This window comes from Durio zibethinus, chromosome 1 (assembly GCF_047325235.1).
Source record: "Durio zibethinus cultivar Kanyao isolate XHJ-2024 chromosome 1, ASM4732523v1, whole genome shotgun sequence".
Classification (NCBI taxonomy): Eukaryota; Viridiplantae; Streptophyta; class Magnoliopsida; order Malvales; family Malvaceae; genus Durio; species Durio zibethinus.
Window position 1 is genome coordinate 25,651,008 of NC_143162.1, and position 25,379 is coordinate 25,676,386.

Genomic DNA, 25,379 nt, shown 5'->3' on the forward strand with positions numbered 1-25,379 from the left:
TTATAGTACCTTTTCGTCAGATCCCTTTTTTTTTTCTAGTCATCTTAACCTTGACTTCTATTATCTTTCCCAACTTTTTTTATACCCAATCAACTTTTGTGTTTTCTAATATACTCTATCAGGCTTAGGGAGCTCTTAGCGTAATAAGGCAGAGTATTCTTATATGATAGGTGTCAGGTCTTCTTTGTTAAATGTTAAGCATCGATACACTGGATTCTAGAACCTTATGGTGGCTTTTAGCATTGGATCATTGGGTTCAATGGTACCAATAGAGTAATATCTCTATACTTTGCTTTGAAGGTTAACTTTCTTCCCTAACTCCATTGATTCCAAATACCTTATAAATCCATCATATCATTTCTTCTCAAGTCCAAATAAACCAATTCTAGCAATTTCAAAACATAACCATCTATCAAATATTCTCCTTTTATTTGTTGCCTATTTTTTGATCGATCCCTTACTTTCCAGAACATCTTACTTGTCGAAGACCTTACTCAAAACTCTTGAGATGCCATGAGAACTTCTATTGACAAATTATCTAGAATTTATATCCCCGATGTTTTTATTTTTAAAGAATGATTTACATGACTAACAAACAAACAAAGAAAACATGAAAAGCATAGAAAAATTATTATTGAAACTAAAAGAATGCAAAGCAAAAGATAAATTAACAAACAATTTCTTTTATTACACTATTTAGTGACTTAGAAATTTTTTTAATCTTTTTTTGGTTTTTTTTTCTAATGTTTCTCTATGTCATTTTATCAAGAGCAACAAATGTAAAATTATCAAATTAATAGCAATATGAAAATGAGAAAGGTAACAGGTGTTTTTGTACGTGACTTATTTCGGGTAATTTTTATGAAAAAAGTATAGCATGGCTCTACCTAGGGCTAGCTCTCTATAGCTCATTATATGCTAGGTCGCGAATTGATGCATTTAAGGTTCCCAAGTTGCTTCTCACATCATTGTCCATTATAGAATACCATAGCACCCTAGTCTTCACACATTACAGGATATAAGTGGAAAAGGTTCAATCTGAGTGAGAGTGTTTCACTAGCAATTGTGGAGGTCTACACCTCATGAGGGTGTAGCTACTTGACTTCCTCTTGATTAGGGTTAAAGCTTGGGTATAAAGCTTATGCATGAATGCAAATGAGAGTGTGTATGAAAGAACAATCAAACCTTTGACACTCTTCTAAACTACTACTACCCTAAATGTCCCATAAACATTAAAAACAAAATAAAGAACAAAAATATATAATAAATGACATAATTTAAATATGCATGGAATGGCATAATTAAAATATGAATGAAATGACATACTTAAAATATGCATAAAATGTAAAACACACACATACATATTTTTGAATTTTGTTGTGAATTTTTTTGGAAACAAAGAAATTAAAACACTTTTTTCATTTTTATTTTTGAAAACAAGAAAATTGAAATCAAGACATATTTTCTTTCTTTTTAGTTTTTTTTATAGAAATTTCCACTTTTTAAGAAAACAAGAAAATCAAAATTGAGGAATTAAGATTAAATATTAATTAGGACCATTAAACCAAGATTAATGATAACATGCAATCAATATTTGGCATGACTCTAAAAAATGTATCCCAGTAGAGTCAGTAAACTGTTGCTACACCTCGCTACCTGGGGGCGAGTGACCTGAAAGCTAGACTAATAGGAAATTTTGGAAAAGTGAGGGGGATTAAAAATATTTGTGATAAAAATAAAATTAAATGAGTCTCCATCAATATTTTTTAAGATGTGATTGGCTACCTAAAAATTTTTTTCCTTTTAATAAACAATTTAAAATGGGTTTAAAAGTTTTAGAAAAAGAACAAATTTGTAATCTGCGAAAATAGAGTTTAGTTTGGGAGTTGATTATGCTTGACGAAGGTTTAGTACCTCCATAGCACCTGTCGAATATAGTACCAATTGATTGCATGATATCCCTTAATTTTGATTAAAATGGTCTTATTTTACTTAGTGTTTAAAATTAATTCCTTTTCTCTTTTTTTTTTCTTTTCTTTTTGGAGACAAATCAAATTTTAAAAAAACAAAACCTTTTTTCTTTTATTTTTATTTTAGATCAAGATGAAAACACCTTAAAAATCAAAGAGCTTCTTGCACTCTCCTATAAGTGGTAGAGCTTAAACAATATTTCTAATTTAAAGGTTTTCAAATAGTTCCACAAAAAATATAGATAACAACTCTTATAAATAATAATCACTGAAAGTCTCCTATAGTTAGGCAAGATCTCGATAACTACATTTACTTTGAGATATTGTCTTATTTTAAAACATTTACTTTGAAAACTAATTTTTGAAAAATGAATGTATGATATGCATGAACATAATAAATTTTGATGTATGACAATTTAATATAGATGATAAAGTATGAATGCATGAAAATATAAAAATGCATGTGATGACAAGGTAAGATGAAATACAAATGCATGATGATTTAAGGTTTGAAGGTTGTTTTGGGGTTTGGGTTGATATTGGGTCTAGGTTAGGGTTTAGGGTTTTAAGGTTTAGGGTTAAGGTTTATGTATGGGTTTAGCATTTAGGGTTAGGTTTTGGGAATTTGGGTTCATGGGATTTAGGGTTAGGGTTTGATGGAATTTAAGGTTTCAATATTTTTGATTTCATGGAAATTGACATAAAATAAATGCAAATTACAAAAATGCCATTAATGAATGCATGTGCCAAATGCATAACCTTGAAAAATAATTACAAATTACGGTATTTTCAAATTTAATATCATAAACATGTAATGAATAAAAATTCAAAACTAAAATGGATCAAACATAAAAAATCTTTGAATTTTTATTTGAATGTTCTACCATTGTTCATCATTAAACACAACCATACAACTTAAAAAATTCACAAAAAAACAACCATCAAACAATATTTTTTCAATGAAACTTTTGTTCAAACATGTGAGAAACTTGTTAAACATTATAAAAACATAATATAAAGCATGAATCAAAAAGCAAATAACCAACAAAGCACAAAGTATAGTTTGGCTAAACACAAAGACACTATGGCTAAATCTTTCTAATCTCCTCCTCATGCATTCTTTCATCCCATTTTATCCAAATAAGCATATATTACTTGAAAATCATTAGAAACATTTTATCAAACACAAAATGAACTAATATAACTTGAAATCCTCATGAATTATAGTATCAACCAAACAATAACATATTCCATTCAAACACCCATTAAAACAACCTTTTTCCTTAGAACTTTGATCTAACATCATGAAAACTTGAAAAGTATAATTAAAAAATCATCCATCAACTATAAATCATGTAGTAACTATTCATCAAACCAGTTTCGACCAAGAAGAAAAACACAGTGGCCGAACCTTTCATAATGTTTCCTTAAACATACTTTGATTCTATTCAATCTTAGCAAGCATCATTACTTACTCATCCATCATACAAAATATTTGAACCATAAAAATATTCATCCAACATGAAGGAAGCTAAAAAGACTAAAGAAAATATGAAAATTTGAACATGGACCAAACACCAACATATCTCATAAAATGTATAAAAAAATCAAGCTAACTAGTCATTTATACATCACAAACAAACTTGAGGAGCAAATGAAAAATCAAAGAAGTCAATAGGAGGTTCGGCAAACAAAAGGGACACCGTGGCCAAACCTTTAACTTGGTTTTATTAATGGTGGATTTTGTTGCTTTTGCTTGGATTTCAACTTCAAACCAACTATTGATTAGTTGGATGAAAATTGATTCAAACCTTGTGCAAGAAAAGTAAACTAAAACATTTTAGGAAATAAAACAAGAAATGAATGAAATATAATGAAAATGCAATGTAAAATGAGATGGAGATGCTAAAAATGCCAAGGATGAATGTTGAGATGAATACCTTCAAGCAAAAGGACCAAAGTTTTTTTTCTCTTTTTTTTTGTTCTCTCATGATTTTTCCTTTATTTTTTTTTCTATTTTTTTCATGGGTTGGTATTCTGATTCTTCTCCATGCAGAACGCCCCTCTTTTTGGTCTTGAAAAATGTGAAAATTATCTTACCAAGGTTGAATTATAACCATAGGATTAGAACACCATCCAAGGGCCAAAATTTTTCCCATGTTTTAATCCAAGAAGCCAATTTTATCCATTGGATCAAGATTTTGCATGAGATCTAATAGCCCACGTTATTCACTGAAAAGGTTGAATTTTACATCCTTTAAAACCAAGTGAAAAACCATTTTTCCATTAGTACAAAATGTTTGGTATTTAGGTCATTTCCTTAGAAATTAGTGTTCCCGTGCTCATTTTTGAGATTTTGAAGCACAAAAAATCATGAATATTATAAAATTGAGAGCTGAAAATTTTTGTGAAAATTTAACCTTGAGAAAGTCAAATTAAAAAAATCCTTTAAAAGGTATTTTAGTAATTTCACATTTCTCGATGTATTGCTATGATTTTGAATACACCAAAAATCATAAAATATTATAAACTCATGTTTCATAAAGTTTAATGAAAAATCGACCTTAAGAATGTCAAATTATGAAAATACCCCTAAAGGATATTTTGTTAATTTCATACTTCACAAGGTGTGATATGGGTTTTCAATATATCAAAAATTATTTAAAAATATTCAATTATGATCTAAAAATTTTCATCAATTATGAAAATACCCCTAAGGGCGTTTTAGTAATTTTACATTTTTCAAAGTAAAAAAAATTTTTAGTGCTTTAAAAACCATCAATTTCAATTTTAAACCATATTGATTTCAATTTGATTGTGAACTTTGAGGATTGATCTGGGCTCTATCCAATTTGCCCAAGTTTTATGCAATTTTGATTTTTTTTGACTAATTTTGACTTTGTTGACCAAGTTTGACCAAATTTGATCAAAATTGACTTTGGAGCATTTCAGTCAAATTGGTTCAAATTTAAATTTTAGAACCTTGTCATAATTAGAGAGATATTGGATTTGAATCGAGTTGGATTTTAAACACTTAACAAATGGTCAAAATATTTTCTGGACAAAATTAGGTGTTTACATGACCAAATGCCTGCAACTGATCTCTCTAAGCTAAAGCCAGTTAAAGATTTAATATTCATTTTATTTTTCAATAAGAACTTAGATAATTGTATGTAGATTGGGGCTAAGCTTGGTCAAAAGGAAAATTTGATAGATTTGCTCAAAAATAATGTCAACCTCATTCCCTAGACTCTATCTATTATGCCTACTATAGATCTTTTGGTAATTTTACACAGGCTGAAAACTAACCCCGACATGAAACCAGTTCACAGAAAAAAAGGTGTTTTGCTCTGAAAAGACAAAAAGCCATTGAAAAAGAGGTTGGTAAGTTGTTTAAGGACAATTTTATCTAAAAAGTGTATTATTTGGAGTGGATAACAAATGTAGTGATGGTAAAAAAGAAAAATAGGAAAAAACGAATATGTGTTAATTTTATCGATTTGAACAAAGCCTATCCGAAGGATAGTTTTTCCTTGCTCTACATAGATCAATTAGTAGATGGTAGTGTGGAGCATGGTTTCTTAAGTTTTGTGAATGTATATTCTGGTTATAACCAAATACAGATGTTGAAAGTGGATGAGGAAAAGATAGCTTTTGTAACATAAAAAGGTCTATATTGCTAAAGGTTATGCCATTTGAGTTAAAAACATAAGGGTAACCTACTAGAGGTTGGTCAACAAAATGTTTAAAAATCATATTGGCTAGAATACGGAAGTGTATATCGATGATATGATTTTGAAAAGTAAGAGCTAAGCTGACCATTTGAAAAACTTAAGAAAGACCTTTGACACTTTGATGAAGTATAATAAAAGGCTGAACCTGAACAAGTATGCTTTGAGTTAGACCTCAAGCAATTTTCTTGGGTACATAGTAAATCAAAGAGGTATAAAAGCCAATCTAGAGAAAATTCGAGCTATTTTAAAAATGAAACCATTGACCACAGTAAAAGAGGTTCAAAAGCTTGACTGGTAGAATAGCAACACTAAATAGGTTTACGTCTAAATCGACAAAATGGTGCTTACCTTTCTTTAGGATATGTAGTAATATCTTAAACTTCCAATGGACATCCCAATGTTAGTGATTGTACTAGAATTTTAGTATTTTCATGTTCATTTTTAGTGCAATTTTCCTTATATTTTGGCTTGTTTTTTGAGATTTTTGGCAAAATAACTCATAAATGCACATTTGTCTTATGTGTAGGTACAAATAGAGAAAATATGGAATTGTGGACAATTTGAATACATTTTGGAGGATTTTTGGTGTAAATTATGGAAATGGCCTAAACTAGTGTCTTTGAGTTATATTGCTTTTGAGGTAGTTTTCTTGAACCTTTCTTCCATGATTTTTTTTATCATTATTTCTAATATTTTTCTAGTGATTTTATTATTAAATTTTCTTATGTAACACTTGAATTTTTTGTAATAAAAATGAAGAACAATTTGTGCAAGAAGCAACAACATGGAAAATGAAAGAAAGCTACATTGTCGTGACTTCATGTGAGCTTGCATTTAGCACCAAGTTTGGGATTCGAAGTAGAACTAAAGGCATGCTAAGCTGGCATGAAGGAAGTTTGCAACAAATGAAGAAACTTAGGCACCAAAACCAATCGTGCAACTAAGTAAGAAAGGAGAAAAGAAGTATTTAGAAAACTACCTTATCATAGATATTTTAGAGAGATTATTTTGAGGTTTATAGCACCATTCACTTACCTATAAAGAAGAGGAAAGCCAGCCACTTTGGGAGATATTAGATTAGGATTTTAATTTTTTGTTCATTTAGATTTTTGTATTTTCTTTCTTGTAGTTTTATTTTCCTTCGTGCCAAACAACTTTAGATTTTAATATTCCTTATTGAATTTGATTGCAAATGTTAATTTTTGAAGTATTTTTCAATGTTCTTTAAGATTTTTGCAATGAATTTTGCAATTTTGAAGTAGAACTAAAGGCATGCTAAGCTGGCATGAAGGAAGTTTGCAACAAATGAAGAAACTTAGGCACCAAAACCAACCGTGCAACTAAGTAAGAAAGGAGAAAAGAAGTCTTTAGAAAACTACCTTATCCTAGATATTTTAGAGAGATTATTTTGAGGTTTATGGCACCATTCACTTACCTATAAAGAAAAGGAAAGCTAGCCACTTTGGGAGATATTAGATTAGGATTTTATTTTCCTTCTTGCTAAACAACTTTAGATTTTATTTTCCTTCTTGCCAAACAACTTTAGATTTTAATTTTCCTTATTGAATTTGATTGCAAATGTTATTTTTTGAAGTATTTTTCAATGTTCTTTAAGATTTTTGCAATGAATGTTGCAATTTCTCTTGATTTCATGTTCAAATCTTGTTAATTTCACATCGATCTTAGTTCTATTTTCAAATTCAAGTACCTAACCAAGCTTCAATGATCTGTTTGAAAGTCCTTGATTTGTAGCTCATTTTAGCTCCAATTTTTTTCATAGCTTTGTAACTCATTAGGATAAAACCCAATAAAATTTTAGCTTCAAATTCAATTCCAATTGTTCTAGTTAATTTTTACAATTTGTGGTTGAAATCCTAGAGGTAGTGCAACCCAAATGTGAAAACTAGTTTAATGCTTGGATCTTCTCTCCTCTAGGTGATTTGTTTGCTTCTTTTAAACATTGCACTCTTAAATTTACATGTTACTTACTTACTTTCATTTTATTGCAGTTTAATTCATGCATTTGATGGTTGTTTGGGATAATTTTGTTGATAGTATTATGTTTTTCTCTTTTTTGAGTAAATCTAGAGTTATTGCTTCAGTGAACTTGTTTTCTTCTATTTTACTATAATTTTCTTACTGGATTTTATAGTAACTTGTTGATTAATCTTACTTTAGCTTAGTTTAAGATCCTATTCTTTAGAAATTTCCAAATTTGCATTTTTCTCTTCTTGATTTGTAAAATTCTACTTCAAAAGAAATTCTATTTGGCTAAATTTTAGTTCTTCATACGATTTTTCTTTAGTTTTTGATCTACTCTTAATATCTCGTATTGTGCTTTAGTTGAACTTTAAATTTTTAACTCCTAATCACCTATTTTAGCATCATTTAGATTTAGATTTAGTGATTCATGTTGACTACAAGTTAAATGGCTAGTGGTGAATTTTTCAGTTTTGCAAGTTAGGTAAGTTTAGTTGTATTTTGCATTCTCATCACTTTATCTTCACTTTAAATTTGAATTGATTTTGATTTAGTTACTGCATTTTTCATTTTATATCATTCATGTACTTATTATTTTTATTCATTTACTTAGCCTTACATTTTTTATGCTTTATTTGCTTTTATTTTCATAGTTAGATTTTATATTCATTTAGTGATTTGAGCAAACTATAGAAGGCTAGGGTGATAATAGATACTTAGCCTATGAATTTCTTTACCTAATCTTTGTGGGACTATATCTTGACTGAAAGGTTACTATTATTACTTATATGGCCTGTGCACTTGCAGTTTGGCGCAATCAGTCAGTAAGCCTTTGAAAAGATCAAAAAGTTCCTCTCATCTCCTTTTATTCTATAAATACCTCACCTAATGAACCCTTATAATTTGTATGTGGTAACAACTGACCAAGTTATTAGTTCGGTGCTAGTCCAAGAATAAGAGGGAAGATAGAGTAGTGTATTTCGTGAGTAAGGTTTTGACTGGAGTTGAGCTTAATTATCAAAAAATAAAAAATTTAGCATATGCAGTAGTCACCTCAATTAGAAAGTTTAAACCATATTTTCAATCCCACATAATAAATGTTTTAACTAATTAGTCATTGAGACATATATTACAGAAACTCAAACTTTCAAGAAGACTAATAAAATGGGTGGTGGAACTTAGTGAAGTTGATTTTCATATACTACCAAGATTAGCACTTAAATCTTAAGTGATGGTAGATTTTGTGATGGAATGTATCCCAGAGAGTCTTAAGGAATAGCTTACTCCCATTAAACAATAGAAGGAAAAAGAAACAAGGAACTATATATAGATGGCTCAACAGCTGAAAAGATGAGTAAAGATGGGCTAATCTTGGTTAGCCCTGGGAATATACAATTGTAGTATGCATTAAAATTCTAGTTCAATGCCTAAAATAATGAAATTGAATATAAAGCATTAATAGCAAAACTTAAGGTGGCAACTGACCTGAATGTAAAATTACTACAAGTATAAAGCGATTCTTAATTGGTGGTCAGTCATGTTAATGGAGAATTTAGGGTTAGAGAAGTAGGATAAAAAGATATTTGAAGAAAGTAAAGGTAGGTAAAGGCCCTAACGGCATATTCCAGAAGATAGAAGTAACAAAGGTCTCGAGGATAGAAAACACTATAGTTGATTCCCTATTTAAGTTAGCTTTGAAAATTGCATCCAACAGTTTAAGCCAAGTACTAATAGAAAAATTGTCCAAGAAAAGCATAAAAGACAAATAGGTTAGTAAGATAGAGGAAAGTAACGATTCTTGGATGACTTTGATAAAACTTATCTTAAAACAAGATAGTTGTTGGAAGACAAAATTTGAGCCAAGCCTTAATAAAACAGGCACCTTAATACACCATCATTAATGAAAGATTGTATAGAAGGTATGTTAGTTTACCATACTTAAGGTGTGAAGATGAGGAAAAAGCTAACTCTGTGTTTGGAAAGATATACGAAGGAATTTATGGAAATCATCTTTGACCTTGGACCTTTGCTTATAAAGTGTTAAGACAAGACTATTTTTGGTTGACTATGAAAAATGATGCAACTAAACTAGTCAAGAAATGTGATAAGTGTCAAAGGTTCACTCACATCCAACACCAACCCTTAATTGAGCTGACTTTAACAATAAGTCCATGGCCTTTTATGTAGTGAGGAATGGATGTGCTCAAACTATTCATCTCGACACTTGGATAGAGGAGATTTGTACTAGTGGCCATTGATTACTTCACCAAATGGCTAGAAGCCAAAGCTCTAGCCACCACTATAGAATTTAAGTAGAAAAGTTCTTTTGGAAAAACATCATTTGTTAATTCGATTTACTTCAATCTCTAGTAATAGATAACAATAAATAGTTCAACAATCTAGCATTCAATAAATAGTGTTCCAACCTTAGCATTGATTTAAGATTCACCTTGGTAACTCATTTGTAATTTAATGGATAGGCTAAAATGACCAATTAAAACATATAGAAGCTTTGCAGAGAAAGTTGGATGAGCCTAAAAGAAAATGGATCAAGGAATTACTTGGAGCACTATAGGCATTAAAAACGACCACTAAAACCCCTATAGGGGAAACTATTTTTAATTTGCCATTTGGGATAGAAGTAGTGGTACTAGTTACGAACAAACTCCCGAACTTTCATGTTGAGTTTAATAGCAAGTGAGGAAATGAAGATGCTTTAAGAGCAAGTTTGGACTTAACTGAAGATTAAAGAGATGTGGCCATAACAAGAATTGCAACATATCAACAGAAGGTGACCAATTATTACAACTGAAGAGTCTAAAAAACATATTAAATTGGGTGACCTAGTACTTAAAAAAATAAAAACTTTGGGAATAGATGATTGATGTGGGAAGTTAGCACCGAATCAAGAAGGACCTTATGTTTTTAAGGAAAGAGCTTGACTTAGGATTTACAGGTTACAAGATATGAATGGGAATGTCATTCTGAAGACATGAAATGTTGATAATTTAAAAATATACTATCAATGACCACCAAGATAGTTGATAAAGTCTTCTTAATAAAATAGATGAATCAAATACTTTTTTAAAGCATTGTTAAGTGAAGACTTAGTTGTTTCTTGTTTTGTTAATCATGATGGTCGAGTAGGAAAAAATAAATATAAATAAATAATAAATAACAATAATTATAATAATAATAAATAAATAAATAAATAAATCATGAAACTTTTAAGAGTACAAGGCATTACATCAATAAGATATGACGAAAACAACAAAGAAACAAACAAAAAATTCCTAAGGCCTAGTTCAGACTAATTTCCCTATTCAGTTCTAGATTTAGGTTGTGGCACCTTGGATCCCTAAAAGGGTTTACAGCAACCACATCAACTTGCTCTTCCCCCTTCACTTCAACAACAATAGTAGCTTGATCAATTTCCATATTATCTTTATTATGTGGCCTGACAGTCTGGTATTTTTCCTCAAGTTATTATTGGCCTCCTACAACGACTTGATTAGCCTTCAAATGATAAATGTCAATGATGGAAAGGTCTAGATTGACATAAATATATTGGACCTCAGCCACAATTGTGTTCCATGTCGTGAAGACCTATTCTTGAGCAAACTTGATCTACATATTATAAAAGTCTTCAGACTTTAGAAAGTTTTCAACATGTTGCTTGGACAGTTTGGCCATCTAAACCTTCCCTTTTAGATGTTTTATCTCCTTGAGGGCTTTAACAAGTTTTTCTTCAAACCTCTATTAGAGGGATTCTATAGCAGCCTTTTGAATAGACATCTCTTCATGTTTGCTTAGACTTTTCATTTTTTTATTGATCTCAATCCTTGTCTTTCTTTACATTAGCAATAAAGTTCTTAAGCTTGTTATTGCTTCAGTAAAAGAGTTGATGGAAATTTGTTGCTTTCAGTAAAAGAGTTGATGAAAATTGTATACTTTTTTATGTCTTACTCCTATTCATAGATATGAGTAAGAGCCTTGAAGGAATGTATTAAAGCTTGGCCCATATTTTGAGAAATTGACGTAAGAATGAGCTCTATATTTGTAAAATGGAAAAAATCTGAGCTTAAATTATGAAAAAATTAACAATAAGATGAAAAAAAAAACAAAAAGACTAAACTCAGCCTCTATCCTTTTTAGGGATTATGTTGCGTACAATTTTCTTCACCACCTTAGTGTTGTTAAAAGCATTCTCCTCTACATTATACTCTAGAGATATTGAGTACTGAGTAGATGAGGGAATTAGACCTACCTTAGTACATAAGGAAAAAAACTTAATCTTCAATCTTTTTTGAAAAGGCTTATTAGCCACTACTTTTCCTTCATCTTTTGAAAAGCAGTAGAGGTCTTGCCTTTGATTAGATAGTGTCGATGAAGATCTATTATCCTAATGCTTCAAGAAAGGTTACTTGGTTAAGAAGAATTGCTTTTTCTTTTCCTTTTCTAACTAATAAGTTGTATGAATTTGGTCAGGTCAAAGTTGGTGGTGTTCTTGGTAGCCAAGTTATCATCTTTAATTGTAAAAATGAAAAATCTGAGTTGAGAATTAGAAAACAATTACCTATAAAATAACTTTGACAAGAAGAAAAGAAGAGCATTACCCCTATACCTGACCTCTTTAACAACACTAGGATAGGTCAATTCATACACATCCATCATTGACTTTCCACCTTTAAAGAAATTGATTATTTTATACTTAGCCTCATGCTCATCATTGGTCAAATAACCCACCTTGGCATCCTTAAATAAGCTAGGGCAATTATTGATCTCTCATACATTATTAACTTTTTGGACATAAAGAAAGAAGATTTTCCAAGTCTTCATTGAGCTCGGATAATTGGTAAAAATCTTTTAAAAAGGATGAATTGTCACATAGTACTAGCTTTTCTCGTGAGGTTGCTTGTTTATTCTAAAATATCCTTAAAAAATGAGGTATTTAAGGGACTAACCCGAGCTCTTTACAATGAATAGCAATCCTTACTGTGTACCTAAATGAATTAGGGGTGAGCTATATAATTGTAAGATTATAGGGTAAAAGAAGATCAATGATAAAAAAATACAAGAGGAACCTAAGGCTAGCTAGGATAGACCTTCAATGTACCATAGCGTATCACTTTCTATATGATTGCTAACCCTATCTTCGAGCCTAGGAAAGTCAACCTCATATTACTTAAGAAGACAAAATTGATTTCTTAAAGCCACGGTGTGATGAATCGAATAGAGATTAGGACATTCCTTGGGTGTTGGATGAATTTTTTGGCTTTTGATGACATAATTTATATTAAACCCAATGTCATAGAAAGTATAGAAGGGAATAGATAAATCTACATTGGTAGAGACCTTAGGCATTACAACCTCTCCCTTTCCCTTTTTTCCATTTGCTTGGAATCTTTTACCGGATCAAGTGCTTGGTTTTGTTTAGTCCTAGAGTACTCTTCATAGTGCTCAACCATTGGAGACTAGGCAAAACCTATAGGATTGACCATGATTTAGAATCTCAATGACATTAGAAGAAGATGAGGTATTATGAATAGTAAACTTAGATTCCAAGTTTTAGCCCAAATGAAAAAGGTTAGAAAAAGGAAGGTTTTGTGAAAAAATAGCTGGAAAGGAAACTTGATCGATTAGGATAGATAAAGAAGGGGCTAAACTTGAAGCAACAGTTGTTAAAGGCTGAGAAAAAAGAACATCTAGCTTTGCTATAGAAGGATTAATAATTTTGGAATTTATGTTGACTAGGAGTTCCTTTATGCTATAAGTTACTCTTTTGCCCCTAACAAAGGCATTTTCCTTTATTTGTCTTTGGTTTTCTTATGACATCAGATTGAGCCAAAAAGCAGCCCAACTATAATCTTTCCTTGCAATGAAAGAACTAATAAAAACAACCTAAATGTTACACCAGTAAATAAGGAACCAATAAAAAAACAACCTAAGTGTTACACTGGCAAAGAAGGAACCATTTCTTGTGAAGATCTGTACCTATCCTACGAGGTATTGTCTGCTTTGACCCAAAGGTCTTATGATTTTATTTCATAAGAGATTCCTTACAGCTTTAGGTTTAGATCTCTACATATATATCATACCATATCAACATTTTTTTTTATATTAGATTGGAGGCGTCACAATCTTTCCACTTTTTAAGCTTGATGTCTCGGTTAAGCTAAGCCTAACCATAGATCAAGATCACACCAGACGTTAAGATTTTAGAGGTGGCTCTTCATCGTGTAGTATTTAGTGACTCTCACGGTCTTACCATCTAACACTTAGTGACTCTTAGATGTAGTACTTAGTTTTCGTTGATTGATGATCACTTTTATGTCACTTGTGAAGATCCACACCTAATCTGTGAGGTATTATTTGATTTGACCCAAATATCTCACAATTTTATCTCACAAAAAGTACATCATAGGTTTAGGTTTAGATATCTATATATATATATATATCGTATCATATCTATAAATTCTTTCAACGTGGGATTGTGAGCATCACAATCTCTCGACGTCACAAAAAATCATTATGAATTAAGATCAGATTATACCAAATAAAAAGCTTAGACTTGTTAAAACCAGTGGTCAACAAACTAGCTCAAAAATAATGATGGAAAAAACATCTCGAGGTAGAACATATTGGACCATTTAACCTACTGAAGTACTTCGACACCTTAGATTGCATAAAGGTCAAAACCATTGGAGCATTTTGTAGTCCAAAGGACATAGTGGACTTTTCGCTCTTTATTATGACTCAACAATACACTAAAGGCCTTATTGACATTCCACATCATGTTGACATGGTGTATTGACCTAAGTCAGAGTCCACATCAGCTCACCTAGGTTACTCGCTCATTTGAACGCATATGAATATGTCAATGTGTCACTATGTGATTGGGTCCTCGTCTACCAGATCAGGTCAGTTTGATCTCGTCAACCGTATGCCTTTTGATAAAATTCGAGCCAATTTGGCTCGGAGCTCCCTCTGACACAAGTGTAAATAGTTGTTTTTCATCTAAGTGCTATTCTTTTATTTCCTTGTTTTCTTTATATTTTTTCTATATTCTTTTTTTTTATAAGCACTGATATGAGCGTCGGAGTACAAACATGAAAGATACCTTCGACTTTTGTTATTGATTGACCTCCGATCCTTGATTTGATGCCATTTTAGATTTTGCTCGACACCGACACAAACCAAAGTTCATATATTTACCGTAATGAATCAAACCTGAGGGGTTCCATCTTGATGCATATACACGACGAAAGTAGAGCTTGAGCCTTGAAGCTTGAGACTAGAGGTGTCCTTAAGCAAATGATCAACAGCATCGCTTCTATTTTTGCTCCAATGAGTCAGTTTTGAGATTAAATTTCAGTAAATTTAGTCCTCTTTGCTGTAGTAAATGGCGTCCAATTTTTTTTTCGTCAATTTATTTGGCTGGAATTAAAAAAATATAATAGAACTCGCATACTACTATTGGATCACATTAATCAAGGTCAAACTCGGATCTGAGCCGTCCAATCTTTATCATCTTCTCTCATCAATTCACCAACGAAAAATTACAGCATGCACACCAACACTGCTGATTTGGTTCATTGTTACCTGAAATTCCGTTCCATGGACTCAAATATGATCCGATTGTCAGCTCCATCTACCTACAATCACAACTACTACTTTTTCGCCAATAAAAAATTTAACCATCATTTCGCTTCATTCAGTTTCAGACTCCAAAGCAGGAAAAATTATAATTCTAAAGCTAAGGAGTTCGACGAGTCGGCATTTGAAGCTGAGAGGCTGATACTGGACGCAAAGGCTCGAGAATCAATGGCCCAGACTTCCAAAAGAATGATGGAAACGATTGCGGAAGCAGAAGATGATCCCAAAGCTTGGAAATGGGTCATCCGTAAAAGGGTTTGGGATTTAATGGAGGCGCAGAATATTGCCCAGAACCCCAGGCCCGTTCATCATCGGATCCCGAACTTTATTGGTGCCTCAGCTGCTGCCAAAAAAGTAGTAACCTTTTAGACTGTTGAGTTTTCTCGGTTTTATTTGGTTAAAGAGATAAACTTTTTTTTTTTTCTTTTTGTGGGCAGTTGAGTGAGCTGGAGGCATTTGGGATGGCAAATTGTGTGAAGGTAAACCCGGATTCGCCTCAAAAGCAAGTCAGGTTTATCACTCTATCTGGTTAGTTTATTCAAAACAGTCAATTTGGTATGCCTATAGTGATCAAATGCATTCCATTTACATTTAATTATGAATTCTAAGAATCCCATTTTGTTCGTATTTATTGTGCTGCTAATTTTGTAGCTTTAAAGATGCGTTTCATATATGCGGAGGAAATATTAATACGTTAAATGGAATTATATTTTTGGTCTTCAGTTCATGAGTGAGGTCCTATCAGCAGTTGCACTAATGGGCAGTGTTATTACTTAACATTGCTAATAGACTGGCTGTTGTTCATTGATTCATACAGGAGAGTTTTATTTGTGTGCATATGTTGGATTTTGATCATTTGAAATCAATCCACATTCTTTTAATGACGTTTATAACATATTTGTTCTCGTACTGGAGCAACTATATTCTTAGCCAAGTATATGACCTCTACATATGTACAGATGGCAAGAAGTTGTTGACTCCTCAACCTCGTTTGAGAACCGGTTTCTTTTCAGTACTTGAATCCTCTATGCTAACTCCTAGTACCATCAACGAGGCATGCAGTTCTGTAGGGGCTGCAAAGTATGGAAGGCCAATTGGATTGGATGAAAAGATCAAGGTAGATGTAATTGTCATTGGTTCAGTTGCTGTAGATCCGAAGACTGGGGCTCGACTTGGCAAGGGAGAGGTAAAGATCCATTCTATCTTGCTACATTACTGCCTTTTTTTTTTTTTTTTCTTGTTTCCAGTTTTTATTGGTTGTCATGTAAGTGTAAGTTCATGATGGAAGAAAATAGGATCTAAAAACATAATTTTGTGTTCTACCACATTGGAAAATACAAAATACTAATTTCTAGTTATAAGCCATTTCTTTTATTATCTCATCTGATAGTCTATAATCAGCGGATAAATGAATCATTCTGATCAGTTTTAAGTGCTAATAACTTGCAGAAACTGGCAGTTTCTGTTGCTTATTTTCTTGGTTGCTAATAAGGCAATTTGTTTTTCTACAAGTTGAACACATTAACTGGCATTCACTTGTTATCTTATGATTCAACATTGCTTTGGCACTGTATCATTGTCTGAATGAAAACTTATCTCCATTACCCTACCGAGAGGACTTATGTAGTTGTATTACCCTTTCCAAACTGCTATAGCTAATTGAAACTATGCGTAGAAACTCCTCTGTAGATCAAGGAAACAGGTTTTTTTTGTGTGTGAGATGGAATTTCTGTCTAATGTTTTAGTGTATATATATGTTGAGAGCTTTAAATTGCAAATTCAAGTGTTTTCATTTTGAGCTAGAATTGATTTTTGTGGTTTTGGTGTAGAGTATATTGGGTTTGAGATGGTAGATTATAAGAAGTGATGAATTTTTCTTATTTTAAGAGAAATTTGGGACTTGGCTGCAGGGATTTGCTGAACTTGAATATGGCATGCTGCGGTATATGGGTGCCATTGATGATTCAACCCAGGTGATCACCTCAGGTACAACATTCACCTATCTTTCGCTGAAGTTAGGAGATTTTAAGAGACATCTCTTTCCATTTAAACTGCTATGGGTATACAAAAGAGTGCTCAAAGTTGAACCTGTAACAGCAAGCCAGTGGTCTGTTGGAAATGTTTTAGACTGCAGCACAATATCTTGATTTTTTAATGAGTTTTAACATTCTCAAAGCACATGATAATAATTTGAATTTCAATTAATTGGAACATTTAGACATATCTGCAACTCTCTAGCACTCAAATTTATTGAAAAGTGAGTTACCCTCACTGGATGGTACGTGTGAACTGCAGATACGAATCTCATGCGTAGGTTGTTGAACGATTGCATATGTTTTATCTGTTAGGTTTTTCTTTATTTCTTGATTAGGTTTTTCTTTATTTCTTGATGCTTGTCCAATAGATGGTATAAGGTGATTGGACTTCCGAACCTCCTTGAATGTTTCCTGTCATCTGTAGTAATTGAATTATACTATTGCTACTTTATCTCTAGTATTTTTGATAAAAAAAGAAGTGTCATCTAAGACAAAACAATATCATGAATTGTAATACCAGGTCCAAAAGCATGACCTGTTATTTTTGGCCCCCAAATGATTAACTGTTTAGCCTTTTTGGTCTTTTGCTTCTATTACTTCACCATAAATTATTATCAACTTTTAGATTACGAGATTTTCTAGACAGTCTGAACTAGAGAAAATATTTTTATAATCTGTCAAATGTAGCTTCTGGGTGGTAAGTTAGTTATAAAGCAGTGAAGCTCCTTATTCATGGAGATTTGTCTAACTGCTCCGCACTTGAAGTATTTTGTATATAAAGCAGAAAAATGAATGAAGGTCCAAAAACATGACCTGTTATTTTTGGGCCCCAAATGATTAACTGTTTAGCCTTTTTGGACTTTTGCTTCTATTACTTCAGCATAAATTATTATCAACTTTTAGATTTCGAGATTTTCTAGACTGTCTGAACTAGAGAAAATATCTTTATAATCTGTCAAATGTAGCATTTGGGTGGTAAGTTAGTTATAAAGCAGTGAAGCTCCTTATTCGTGGAGATTTGTCTAACTGCTCTGTACTTGAAGTATTTTGTATATAAAGCAGAAAAATGAATTTAGAGTGATTATCAGCGGTAATTCCTCTGATCTCTCTTCTCTATTTTATGTTCTTGATACTGCAACATTAATATATGTGTTACTTGTTGTCTAACCATTTTCTCACCTTGTTTATTGGACCTGTGTTTACATGTAGCATTTAACTTGTTACAGTGCATGACTGTCAGTTGGTAGATGATATTCCAGTTGAGAAACTGTTGGTCCATGATGTTCCTGTTGACATCTTATGTACTTCTACTCAAGTTATTTTTACCGATACAGCAATCCCGAAGCCTCAAGGTTGGTGAAATTCTCTTGTTTTATTTTTGATTTGAGGTCTTTTACCGTTGCCATAATCTTTTCACTGGGTGTTCTATTTGACAGCCTCTAGCTTACACTTTACCCTGAAAATTAGTGGTTACTTAAAGTACAAAAGTGGGAAGGAGCTTTATAAATACACCTTTTAAAAGTGAAAAATGCCATTACTGGGTGTTAATGTTACCAAAGAAAGATCCTGGCAGAAAGTATCTGAACATCATTCCACCATTTAATAATTTTTCCTTTCTCTGTTGGAGATGTTTCCATAAGATGCTTGGGTTCTAGTGGCAGCATTCAGTTCTTCTATTGCTTTGCCAACTGGAAAATAAGAAAACCTTTCTTGATCCACAGGTCATCTGTCATAGCAGAAGAAATTTAGCCTAGGACCTAACCATTCTTCCCTTTGCAGGTATCTATTGGGAGAAATTGTCTCCTGAAAAGCTGGGGCAAATTCGGATACTAAGAGAGCTCAAAAGCAGAATTGAACGGGAGACTGGACAGAACCTTCCATGTGGTCCATCTGAGAAATTGCCCCCGGCTGCTCGAGCAAAGCACCGGCATTCTTAAATAGTGAAGATGGTAGAAGAAGAATTCCAATCTGAGGCATCAATTAAATACATTGATTTCTTGGGAGTACATATTTTTGTACGATGCTAAAGGTTAGACACCACTTGTTTCTCTAAATTTCATTCGTAGTGTATGTATATAGTTTTGAGGTTTTTGAACCTAAGAGTTAAGGCTTTAGCCCAAATGGGTCACTTGTCAAAGGGTGTAAATTCTACTTTCTAAATTCTCTATAGACCTTAGCCTATTTTGTATAAAAAAAAATATATAAACTGGAGAATTATGAGAATAAATAAAGTAAATATTTTGTATCAATATATATATATATATATACACGAGATTTATGAGAATAAAGTAAAACAAGTTCATTCAAAAAGGAGTGAGAGGCGAGACCTATTTTTCCTCCTTCCTGACAGTTTTCTAGGGCTTCATCTTTATTGGCACTTCGGTTCAGTACTACTATCGAATGCATAGAAATCAATACCATATGCGGTGATGATGATGACCACGATGACACTCACGAGAAATTACATTTCTTTTTTATTTTTGGTAGTAGGGAAAAAGGAAAATAAAGAAAAATGAGTAAATTTGTACATTTCATTTTCTTTCAAATTACATCTTTTTAAATGTGAAAGAAAAATTTTATTCAATTAAATTTAATTATTTTATAAGCACCAAAAAATTAGTTTTTTTTTTTACAATTTTTTTTTTCATTCTTCCTACCAAATATAATGAAAAATAATTTTTTTCTTTTTTTCCTTTCATTTTCTTTCTTTTTTTCAAACATGAATTTGAACATTTTGGAATCTCAGATGACGAATTTAGCAAAACTTTAACGACTAGGAAACATTAATTCACCACAAAGTTGGAATTTAGACTTCGAAAATTAATAAAATAGATAAATTATATATTTGAATTTGAAAGGATCAATGTAAATTTATTTAATATAAAATCAAACATTAAATAAGTAAAAGGGTTTTCAAAATTATTCTGGGCTGAGCTGCCCTTGATTTTATGTTGATTTAATAAGAGTTGCACATAAATTTGTTTCAAGGGTTAACTTATCCATTTGAGTTTGAAAGCTTATTCAAAATTTGGAAGAGATATGAAATTTAGACCCATTAAATGAGTTTGGATTTGAATTTTAGGTTAGGACCTTGAATTTGAAGTTTAAAGTCTAGATTCGGCCTGACTCCAATAACTATTATATATTTTTTATTTATATTTGTATTACATAAAATAAATAATATATATGTATACATTAATATCCTATGCTTATATATACTAATCACATTCAAACACCTAATAAATTAACAAAATATTTTTTAAGCTTTATTTTGTTGGTAATTTATTTTACATAGTAAATATTTATTACAAAAATTATTTTTATGTTTTTTATTTGTTAACTTAAAGTATTAATAAACCAAGAGGGGGTGAATTGGTTAATTAAAAATTTTGACAATTTGAATACCAAATTAAAATAATAATCATAAATTTCTAAGTAAATAAAGACAATATTGCACACCAAAATAACTTGAAAAGTCAAGGAGTAAAGATGGAAAATCAAACACTGAAAATTATAGAGGTCTAGTCCTTCTAAAGACACCTATGTCCTTTCCTTTAGCCTCACTTGTCAAGGAGCTCAATCTATTATGTATGTTGAATGTTACAACCAGCCCTTCCAAAGTTATTGGTATAATTAACCAATAAACCTCTCAATGGGTTTTCTAAATTTCTCAAATAATCTTTCAAGGGTTATATTCTCCTTCAAGCTTATAATCTCAAGGTTAGACACAAATATTTTTGCAAACTCAAAAACCTCTCAAAGGGTGGGTGTTGACTAATTTGAAGTATAAATAAAAAGATACGAATAGCAGTAAGAAGATTTGAATATAAGATGAAAAGTTACGCTCTTTCGCATTTCAATTTGCTCTTTAATGCTTGAAGAAGATGAAGATAGATAGCAATAAATTCTTTTGACTCTTGATGGCTTATGTTGTAGTGGGAGACCTCTTTATATATTTAGAAAGGAGAAATGAGTCATTGCTTTTATTTAATGCCTTAAATGCTCAACAAAAAATAAGAAAATATGACCATTTGAGATTGTTAGAGCTGAATTGGTCAATCCATTTTTGGAGGGAATTGATTGGTTTTGGCCTTTTGAGCGAAAACATATTTTTGTAAAATAAAAATCGATAAATCCATTTTAGGAGAGGATTGATCCATTTTTACTGAATTTGAATTAGTGAAGTTTTTGTAAGAAAAATCGATTAATCTATTTTTGGAGAGAATCGATTCATTTTGCCATTTTCAATTTTGAGACTTATTCTGTATAAAAAATCAATTGATCTATTTTATAATGGATCGATATATTTTTGCAATTTCAAGCTCAAGACTTTTCTGTATAAAAAACCAATTGATCCATTTTTGAATGGACCGATTTCTTTTAGGTTTTGAATAAAATTTTCAATTTCTATGTAAGTAGATCTTGTTCATTGAGGGGTCAATCCTTCTTTCCTAATTTTGAATAAAACATGTTTTTATTGAGGAAGGAATTTTGTTTTGGTCTCAAGTCATTTTTCATTTAAAAAGTTACTGTAAAAAAATTTTTTTGAGTCCAAAGTAATTTATAGCAAATTTTAACTTTAGTGTTTTGTAAATAAGTAACAATTCAAGGTTAACAATCTCTCCCTTTTTGATATAATAAAACTTAAGATAAATTTGCTTTAAAAAGCTCCATTCAAAAAAATTTCTCCTATTTCAAACCAATTTTTCAATATAAGCTCCCCCTAAATATAAGCACAATTGAAATTTCACTAAGGTTATTTTTCACAAAATTTACCATATTTTCAACACAAGCATACTTAGCAAATTCATTAAATTTTTAATGCAACAATCACTTAACAAGCAAATTTTGTCCATTTTAGCAAGTCCATTACAGTATCGAGAGCTTACATTTATATTTATGGCTAAACAATCCCATCAATAGCAAATTTTCAACAAATTCTCTTCTTTTTTGTCATAGCAAAAAGGATCAATTCTAGGTACACAAGTAGCATATAGCAAAATTCATGACATGTAGGATTGATAAAGCAGCAACTTAGCACAATTTCACACAATTAACCATAAATTGAGCTACAAAATGGAGAAAGTCATGCCATCAATTATAAAGTACGCAAGGTGCAAAACTAAGAGTTACAAAACAAATTGTCCAAATGAAAAATTAATATTTGAAAAAAGTTGATATGTAGGAAACCCAAGATAGTTATGTAGCAAGAGTAGGTCATGATGGAAGAGGAAAAGGTGGAAAATGTTGAAAGTGTTGAAAGTGTTGCTTCATGTTGTCTTGAACAATCCTTACATTGTGGGTGTAATCAATAATCTCATTTTGTGTAGTCTCCATGTTCTCAAGCCTAGTGTTGTACTGTTGGTGCTGATCGACAACATATAAGCACTGTGAGTTTCACCCTTTAGTGCTGTCTCAAAGTTAAGATTCAAGATTTGATTAGGAGTTACGAATTGACTTATTTATATTATGGGAATCAATGTTGATTTTGAGGTCATAGTCTCATTTTTACTAAAGAACTTAGTTCGAAGATTGTAAATAGGAGTATTAGGGGAATCAAAGCCCTAAACCCTTTTAGGATAAACCCAGCTATTAATGTCTAGGTTGGAAGAACCTACCCATTAGACACAAAAACTATAGAGTCAACGCCAATCTTTTTTAGCTATGTGTGATTGGCCATCTATGTGAATCTATCATTTTTAAGGTTATCCTAAGCCTAAGCTAAAAGTCCTTAAAAAGAATAAATTTTGGTCTATATCATCAGAACTAAGGTTTGAGAGTCGATTACGTGCAAAGAAGGTATTAGCACCCGTTTACGCCCAAAATTAGTACTAAATTAATTATGTGTTTTCTAAATAAAATCTTAATCAAAGATGGTTTTATCATGCAAATCAAACAATTCCAATCTTTTTATTTATTTACAAAACATGGTGATACAAAAATTCTATCAAAATATCAAGCACTCATGCAATCATGCAATAAATATTAAATCATACCATGTAAAAATTATCATGCAAATATATTATATATCATACCAAATATCATGTAATAATATCATGCCTATATCATGCTAAAATATTCATGTAAGAATGCCATGCAAATCTATTAATTATCATGCAATAATAACAATCATGTAAATGTGCAAATCAAATATAATCATAAAAATATGTTAGTAATATAATCATGCCATGATGCACACAATAAATATAAAAATATGCAATTAGATATCATTCAAAATTAATATAATATCATATTGTGTAATAAGTATAAAATCATGCAATAATAATCATGCAAATAAATATATTAATAATCATAAAATCACACAAATAAATTAAAAATCATGCAAATAAACATGCTATTAAATATATAATCATGCAATTAACAGTGCAAAACATGCCATTAAATATCTAATCATACAATTAACAATCTAAAACATGCAAATAAATATCTAATCATGCAATTAACAATGTAAAACATGCAATTAAATATATGATCATGCAATTAAATATATAAATCATGCAATTAACAATATAAATCATGCAAATAAATATATTATCATGCAATTAACAAAAAAATGCAATTAATAATACAAAACATACAAATAAATATATTATCATGCAATTAACAATATAAAACATGCAAATAAATATATTATCATGCAATTAACAATATAAAATATGCAATTAAATACATAACCATGCAATTAACAAAAACGTGCAATTAAATATATTATCATACAATTAACAATATAAAACATGCAAATAAATATATTATCATGCAATTAAATATATAATAATACAAATAATAATATAAATCATGCAAATAAACATTCAATTAAATATATAATAATAATCGTGCAATCACGCAAATAAATAAATTGATAACCATGTAAATAAATTAATAATCATGCAAACATATTAATAGTTATGAAGATATATTAATAAATCACACAAATATATTAATCATGTAAACAAAATATTAGGCAAATAAATTATCATGCAAATATAATATTAGTCATGCAAATTCATGCAAAAATAAATACCATGCAATAAATATAAAAATAAAAGTAAGCAATTAAATATTATAAAAGTTATGCAAAAATCACAAAAAAAATGAAGGCAAACATTACCATTGTGGATCACGGGTTCCAACAGTTTTTCACCTTTCAAAAACTGATGTTTCCTACTATAAATCTTAGCCTTCCTTCTAAAAACTCTAATTGGATCTTCTTGCAAAATTTTTTTGCTTGATTGCTTTTTCCTTGTTGATTCAAAACTTTGCCCGAATTTTCTCTTTTTTCAATGACCATTGTTTGATCTTGAAATCAATTACTGTGAGGCCCCCTTTTTGATCTTAGATTCAAGGTCCTTATATAGGGTTTGAATTCCTTTCGATTTGGAAGAAATTAATTCCACTGAATTTAGGATTTCTTTCCAAATTTTATTCTCTATGCAATCTTCCTTTTTTCAATAGATGGAATCCCAAGTCTTTTCAAAATTATTCAATCATTAAAGTTGAAATCTAAGATAGAATCTAAGAGTTGAGTGGAATACAAGAATTTTCATGCAAAATCCCACATTGTTCTCTTTTTATTATTTAATCTTTTTTCTTTTTTTACCAATTGACTTTGACTCTTTTGACTAAAAAAACCAAAATTAAACTAAAAGATTAAAGTACAAATAAAATTTAGGGATTAATCTTTGGATCCAAAGTTCACCTTTTCAATTAAAGCCTAATTGCACAATCAAAATTAAAATTTGAAGCCCAATGAATTTTAAAAAATCCCTAGACAAAATGATGTGTCTACAATTGCCCCTCTTTGTGCATTTTCTATGAAATAGGAATTGTACAAAGACAAAAGACATCCATTTTATCTGGGTAAAGAATAATCTAAAAAGAAAATTACAAAGGCTCCTCCTTCGAGGTTTGAAACCTTTTTTTTTTTGGAAAAATGCTCCCCCACAACTGAGGCTTTTAAACTTTTAAAAAATAAAATGTTCTCC

At 30.8% G+C, this 25,379-nt stretch overlaps 1 protein-coding gene across 1 annotated transcript; it reads left to right on the plus strand.

Moving 5' to 3' along the window:
* The first annotated feature begins 14,810 nt into the window (after positions 1 to 14,810).
* On the plus strand, positions 14,811 to 19,625 carry COG0212 (NagB/RpiA/CoA transferase-like superfamily protein). Its single transcript, XM_022910553.2, has 6 exons — positions 14,811 to 15,694; positions 15,778 to 15,868; positions 16,300 to 16,526; positions 17,251 to 17,326; positions 18,603 to 18,728; positions 19,156 to 19,625. Exons 1-6 carry the CDS (start codon positions 15,251 to 15,253, stop codon positions 19,311 to 19,313), a joined length of 1,122 nt encoding a protein of 373 aa, XP_022766288.1. The 5' UTR covers positions 14,811 to 15,250; the 3' UTR covers positions 19,314 to 19,625.
* The last annotated feature ends 5,754 nt before the right edge of the window (positions 19,626 to 25,379 follow it).

What these genes read in the sequence shown, in the direction of transcription:
- COG0212 (XM_022910553.2), top strand. Translation starts at nt 15,251, where the DNA reads ATGCACACCAACACTGCTGATTTGGTTCATTGTTACCTGAAATTCCGT. An exon ending in CTCGACTTGGCAAGGGAGAG is followed by an intron (nt 16,527 to 17,250) that starts GTAAAGATCCAT and finishes ACTTGGCTGCAG; the next exon opens with GGATTTGCTGAACTTGAATA. An exon ending in AGCAATCCCGAAGCCTCAAG is followed by an intron (nt 18,729 to 19,155) that starts GTTGGTGAAATT and finishes TTCCCTTTGCAG; the next exon opens with GTATCTATTGGGAGAAATTG.